This window comes from Hippoglossus hippoglossus, chromosome 3 (genome assembly GCF_009819705.1).
Source record: "Hippoglossus hippoglossus isolate fHipHip1 chromosome 3, fHipHip1.pri, whole genome shotgun sequence".
Lineage (NCBI taxonomy): Eukaryota > Metazoa > Chordata > Actinopteri > Pleuronectiformes > Pleuronectidae > Hippoglossus > Hippoglossus hippoglossus.
The window spans coordinates 8,220,132-8,227,432 of record NC_047153.1 but is presented as its reverse complement, the minus strand read 5'-3'; the positions used below and the strand labels follow the sequence as shown (position 1 = coordinate 8,227,432).

The window sequence follows — 7,301 nt, the reverse complement described above, 5'->3', positions numbered from 1 at the left end:
AAAGGAATCAAACAGAGATGTGGAACAATACCGATATAGATTTTAAAATTTGTAATTTCCCTTTTGATTTTTAAAAGAGTGATTAACAAAACTATTTTTGAAGGCAACGAGTGTAAATATTCTTTTTTCTCTGTAAATTTCTGGAGGGTCGTTTTATTTGATAAAAATATAGGCAGGCAAATAAAAACCTTTTCTTCTGCCTCAATCACTATATAATGTAAATACTTAGTTTATACTGTCTATAGAGTTTATACCTGTTGTACAAGATCAAATAAACTCAAAGCACCTGCAGAACATCCATGGCAACATTAACTTGAAGCAACAGTGCCTCCCTGTGGAAAGAGTTGGAATAACCGTGCTCATTAAAGGATAGGTTCACACTTTTTCAAGTTTATCTTAATGTTATACAACACATATGTACATTAAAAGCATCTGTAACTGATACTCCTGATAAAAAATAAACTGTTCTTGTTCGGTGCATCACTGCCTCAACTCAGCAATGCGATATAATGAGCAAGATAACCAGCAACTCTTACTGTCATATAAATGTAATGAATCAGAAGCAAAGTACAAGGTTCATCTTTGAAATGTGTGAGTGTGGACGTATAGAGTAGAATTAATATACAAACTAGAAATCAGATTTAAAAATCACTAGATCTAGATTTTCATTTGCACCAAATTTAACACACTAATTGATATCAGTCCTATAAACATGCCTGATTTTTGCATAAAGACCCATGAATTATTCTTTGAGAAATCAAGGAAAATATTGAAAAAGCCTTCACAATCTCATGATGTTAACGCAAGTGAAAAATAAATTCCTGGATTCCCCCTGATCTAGATCCACGTCAAAAATTGTATTGGTTTCTTCCCTGCTCCAAACCTTCCACCTAGATTCATGCTAATCCAAAACAAACGGAGGTAAGAACTAAACCCACTGTAACTATCACATAACTGTAATGAATAAGAAGCAAAGAACAACGATTATCTTTGACATGTGTGAGTGTGAACATGTAAAGAATGAAACTCAAATAAAGAACAAGTACCTTAAACGTGTAGTTGAAGTAGTTGAGTGAATCTACTTAGTTACTTTCCACCACTACTCACTTGACGACTGAGTAGAGTCGATACTTCCGTGTTACTTGGTGAACTCGTCCAGGACACTGAGGAAAACGCCCCCTGGCAACACATGAATACTCATTAGATCTAAAGCAAAGATCAACAGGCCTTTCACATTCATCGTGACGGGGGTTAATGGTCGCAGGTCGACTTATTCTGAATGAATCACTCCACGATTTATTTGCTGGGATGTGTGTGCAGAAGGTTTTTTACAGTATGCAGCCCGCTTGTCTCCGGCTCGGAGTGAGGCCCATGATAGGTTACTGTCAATCTGCGCTGCCTCAGATTTGCTGCAGCAGCAAGTTTACAGCCGACATGTCTATATAGAGACTGAGCCTGGAGGCTATAGGCTAATCACGGTGAATGGATGAGACAACAGCCAGGCTTAGCATTCTGGAAACTCACATTCAGCAGAAAAAAAGAGATCTGTTCACTAAGTAGAGGTTCTTGCTGTAGGTGAGCTGTTCCTAGAAGCCCACAGTTTGTCATTCTATTATATTCTATTCTATTTAGAGGATACACAGTGTACAGTGAAGTGGGCTTTATTCCAAGTTTATCATGTCATGTGTTTCCGTAGGTTTTATTTTGTAATGTTATGGCTTTCTAATTGCTTTTAACTGTTTAATATTGTTCGCCCCCATGTCTCAGCTCTTGTCTATAAAAATGTATTTTTGTCTTTTAAGATTTGGGTGAAATGTTGAGAAAGAAAACACAACGCAACAGCCAATAAAAAAAACACAATTATAAATAAGAAAACACGACAACAAATAAGAAAACACAATATCAAATGAAAACATGATGGCAAATAAAAAACAACACAACAGCAAATGAGAAAACACAACAACAAATCATAGAACACATGGACAGTGCGTCTATACAATAAGCAACAAGCCTTGTCCGATAGCAGGTACATTCGTGTAATAAGTTAGGACAGTTTTGTAATTTGTCGTTTTGTGTTGTGATTTGTCGTTGTGTTTTGCACTTCAGGGCCATCGTAGATAAGTCTTCAGAATCATTATATTTCAAGATCATTCTGACTAATTAAATTATACAGACTTGTGGTCAAATTGCAATTCCATCATCAACTACCTGAAATTCCTAAATCGAAGTTCTGCTCCTGTAAGAAAGGATCACACTGAACCTCCACTGATCCAGAGCTGCAACAGTAGATCGTGATGAGGATGAAGGGAAATTCATCACATTTTCCTCATAGATCTAATTTATTTACGACATCAGGGGTCAAATATAAAAGTCTGAACTAATCACCGTCTTGTAATAAAACGCTCCTGACATGATGAGAAAGTTGTGGGGGGTTCGGTTCCGGCCCCACATGTGCACATCTCCGGGTTTTACCTCAGTCTCCTCTCTCATCCTCTCAGCCGCTCGCTGCTCAGGCCACTGAGACGAGCTGCGACAATCCCCGGGAAACCGCCACAGCAGCACCGGAAACACAAGGACACACTTGGAAAATAAAGGTCAAAGATCTGCAGACTGTGTACTGAAAACATTTGAAATATTTGAAGCTGAACATTGTGGGAATAATCTGCATGATGCTGTTTGCTGTTTTGTCCTCAATGATTAATTCTGCACCCCCTCTCCTGCAGCTCTACTCCACCAATGCTCTTATTTGGAAACGTTGCAGCGGTGCGTCCTTTGCGCAGCGTGAGGCTTGACGCTCGCACGGAGGCAACCCATGATCGCAGACTCAACACGCATCCTCACACCACTGACCTGAGCTTAGCCGTGTCCTGCATGTGTGTGCATGTGTGTGCATGTGTGAGCGGGAGTGTGAGTGATCCCCGGAGACCAGCAGCAGGATGGAGGATCTCAAGGAGAATGTGGGAACTTTGGATTGACGCCCGGGGATAACGCGCGGTCGGCCCGAACCTCATCGGCTCTGTCGCGGATTTTTAAAAATATTTGGATGTTTCCCCCGTTCCCCCTCTTTCTTCTAGGCAGTGGGAATTTACACTTGGCTCGCAACTCCTGTTATTTGTGGCGTGCGCAAAATGCCATTCGCCAAAAGGATTGTGGAGCCGCCGCTTCTGTGCAGGCACCACATCCCCAACGATGAGGGTCTGCGTTTCGAGGACCTGTGTGCCATCAGTAACGTGGTTCTGTCCCGGACCTTGCGACAGCTGTCCGACCTGGCCCGGCACGCCTGCTCCTTATTTCAGGAGCTGGAGAACGACATCATCCACACCAACCAGCGGGTCTGGGTCCTCCAGAACAAAATAGGCCAGATACAGCAGACTGCCAGTGCCCTAGACCCTAAAAAGGAGGCAGTGCGTAAGTACACCAAAAATCCCCCCCCTTATACCCCCTCAAATAAGAAACATCACCCCATGATTCACACCTGAGCGGCGTGCGTGTGTTTTTTTATTTTTATTCATTCACACCACACTTATGCGCCTTGAAGCCTCGAAGGGCTCCCACCTTTAAAATTCATTCTCCCATCCAGCTGCACGACGCGCGCCCGCCGGAGCCGCGGCCGCGCTCTCATCCCTCATTGAAATGTGTCACACGGTTGCATTTGCACATCGGAGCCGTCCAGCAACACCGAGGCGCGTTTTCACAGCGCAGGATGTGTTGACTGCTCATTCATTTGGCGGTCCAGACTCGGATGTGTGTGTGTGTGTGTGTGTCAGTCGACGGTGGAGGGGGTGAGGTGGTGTGTGTGTGTGTGTGTGTGTGTCTGTGTGTGTGTGCGGGGCGGAGGGGCGTGTGTTGCCGCTGCATTGGCTCAGCATCGCAGTCTCGTTACTGCGGGTAGCGCACACCTGAAGCATGCACAAGGCAGGCGCTGTTTGCAGGGGGGTGGGGGGGTCGTTCATACTAAGGGATGTGAACACATGAAGTTCAGGGTCGAGCTTCTCTTATTGAAAAGGGTTTGGAGATGTGTGTGTTGGTGCATGTGTGTGTGTGTGTGTGTTGGGGTTTTCACAGGCGACTCCCCGTGCGCCAAACCCACCCTCTCCACATGCAGCCCGCACCAACACAGCATCAATAATGAATCCAGATGTCCTATGTTGCAGGTTAAATATGAACCGGTCATGTCTGGATGTTCAGGTGCAGCCGTGGTTACAGCCGCTGAATAAACGCCTGTTCGGCGTCAGTGGGAGACTCGGTGTAACAGCACGCTCTGTACAGCAGCAGCTACAGATTATTTATGTCCTCTGCAGTCCCTTCAGAATAAAGCTTTTGATGTCCCACCGTCCTTTTTGCTGATTTCAGTCCACGCTCAGTGCAGCATCGCCCGCTGTAGGTTATCACAATCTGGGACAATCACAGAAGAGCATTTTGGGGCCTAAAGCTACTGTATGCTCATGAACTCCCGCTTTAGATTTACCCCCAACCCCCAACAACAACAACACACACACACACACACACATCAGAGCATAGGAGCCATGTCTTTACAACACAAACCAGTCTCACTGCTCTGCTCTGTTTACTCCTGTTTGCTTTGGGTTTGGATGAATGAGGCTCCGATGTCGAAACATATACGAGGTCTCTTGGATTTCAGTCATGTGAGAAATATAGACGGGGACATCCCATTGGATTTGTAGTTCCGTACAACAGTCCAAAAGTGTCATCCGAGCTGCACACAAACACACAACAGCTCCCTCACATCTCACTGCTCCTGAACCTGTCAGGGCAACTACACCCAGGAACCCTGTCTGTTTCACCTGTTGTGCTCAGAAAACCCTCAAATATTGATTGTTTTTGTTGGTTTGTTGGATTGTGCTTCGATATCCCTGTAGCCAGTCCAGACATACGAGATAAGTATCACTTAGCAAATCCAAAGATGCTGCACTGTTGGAGTTTTGCAAATTTGAAATCCACGAATGAGCTAATGCTATCAATTAAGGCTAGTGGGTTACACCAATAGGACATAAAAACTAAATTACAGATACAATTCTGTTTATTTTTCATAGTATTCTCTGGTCTTTACTTGTCTCTAGTGAATACTTTTTTAGGGAACGCATGAGAATTTAGTATTTTGTATATGTCCTGTGTTGGCTGCGTCTTCCTATACTTGACATTGATCAGGTTGTTGATGGGCGTGAGTCTGACGGCTGCATGTTGTCAGGTCAGCAGGTATTAGTCTTTCTGTTTGAATTGAGAAAATGAATGAAGCTGCTCATTTCGTTGCTGAAATATCATTATGGTTGTTTGAATTCACAAAAATGAAACTGACCAATCCTCAAAAGTTTTATAGTCCATAAGACTACAAGCAATCATGCAAGCCGCTTCCCCTTCTTTTTCTTCTTCTATTGTTTAATAGTCTCTCTACTTCCTGCGATTGGTTCTAAACTCATAAAATATTCATGAAAGTGTTTTCACTCCCTAAACCAACCGAACCACATCTTTTTGGTGAGACTAAATTTTGGTCCATTGGGGGCGCTCCTTCATTTCTGTTATTTTGGTTCGGGCTAAACTGAAAAGTCAGAAGGTCCAGACCCAACGAAGTAGGTGTGAAAGCTCCCAAAATCTAATAAAACAATCCAAGAGGCTGAAATCCTGGATCTGTGTGAGTTTGGTCTGAGCAGACAAAGCTTTGCACTCATGAGAGAACCATGGTTACATCTTTTTTAACCAATCAAAACTATGGTTTTATATTTAACTGTCTGATGTATCCACCGAAGACCAGTTTAAACCTTTGTTAACCCAAACCTTGGGTACTGCCAGAAATGTAGAAACAAATTCTCACAATGTAGAGTGAGTGAGTACAACCTGTGAGCTAGGGTATTGATACAGCTGATTTTATGCTGCTATCTTTTCCCAAGCTCCAAACTGGCTTCACAACCTCCTCCTCCTCTTCTTTTTTTAATGGATAGAAGTTACAGTATTTGGCAAACGCAGACATGATGTCTCCTCCTGTATCTGCCTTTTTTTGGTTTTCTGAGTACAATTCACCAAAAATTACAATATTAAATGCCCCAAAACTGATCACACAGACACAGTTTACTTGGTCGGTGATATCCACAGTCTGTAGATATGCTACCATTGTACTGGATGTGTTGTTTTTACAGTGAATCCTGGATCTTCATTCATCCGTCATCACTATTTTGGTCATTAGATTTTTTTTCAAGGATATTTTGGAGAAAAAAAAACACGTGAAATGACTGAAAACTGAGTGAATACACTTTGTGTGTGTGGGACTTCAGTCTGAGTGCTCTGTGGGCCAGGGCTCAGACTTGGACGCCCACCAAAGTTTTGCTATTTTTATTCAGCTTTCAAAAGGGCTATTATCTTCGCCTCTTTCTCTCAAATGGCAGCAATGACCCCAAGGAGCTAAATATCTCTGTGTACACACAGACAGGGATTCAGTATCAGTGACAATGGTTTCCTCATGAGAGCATCAAGATCCAGAGCAGCCAATGTGGGGCTAACCTGGATTTGATCCTGAACATGGAAGTGGGCAGTGTTCAGATGGTTTTCAGTCAGTCGTGTTGGACATTTATCAGAAGTAGAAGTCACATGTTAGCACTAACAATAAGAGCTATCCATTAACACATGGCACTAATGGTCAGGATGATTTGTTTTGATTGATTTGCACGTGTCATTCCACGATGTCTGCCTTGAGTGACACAAATACTGACATACACAACGTCCTGAAATGATCATTTAGGTCAGAAGATCTATCCATTATTTAGTTACTGAGCAAAATTTCTGATGCCTTTTCAGTCATTTATTTCACTTATCGCTGACTGAGGAGATTTGCTTCTATTTTAGTAAATCCAGCTTTCTACATAAGCCTTATAATGGCTCTAGTTTTATTCGAGCCACCTGTATAAGTGCAAAACATATTTTTACACTTCAAGTTAAAGCTTCAGTTACCTCCACCAATGAGGTTCTGATTTCACCCCTGTCCGATTGTTGATTGGTTAGTTTGTCAACACGATTACGCAAAAACTACTGATCTGATTTTCACAAAACTTGGTTGAAGGAGAAAGAAACCATTTTATTTGGTGTGGGTGTCTGAGGCAACAGCCGCTAATGTTTTATGAATAGCCCCAGATCTAAAATAAATATACTAAAATAAATATACTATATTTAAAAATATGACATATAAATAAGAACATAAAAGGCATAGTTAGTGCACTGGTTACTTGTCATTGTTGGTATCTTGTGGTAACTAGTTAGCTGATCCACTAAGGCGACATTTGAAGGTTGTTGAT

The 7,301-nt window shown here is 42.4% G+C and overlaps 1 protein-coding gene across 4 annotated transcripts in view; it reads left to right on the top strand.

The window, feature by feature from the left end:
* Window positions 1-2,770: 2,770 nt before the first annotated feature.
* nhsb (Nance-Horan syndrome b (congenital cataracts and dental anomalies)) overlaps window positions 2,771-7,301 on the top strand; it is a 51,019-nt gene continuing 46,488 nt past the window's right edge. For all 4 annotated transcript variants that reach the window (XM_034580386.1, XM_034580402.1, XM_034580394.1 and 1 more), the window contains exon 1: window positions 2,771-3,408. In XM_034580386.1, the coding sequence (XP_034436277.1) occupies window positions 3,129-3,408 (280 nt within the window). In that variant the 5' untranslated portion in view covers window positions 2,771-3,128. The remainder of the gene's footprint in view (window positions 3,409-7,301) is intronic.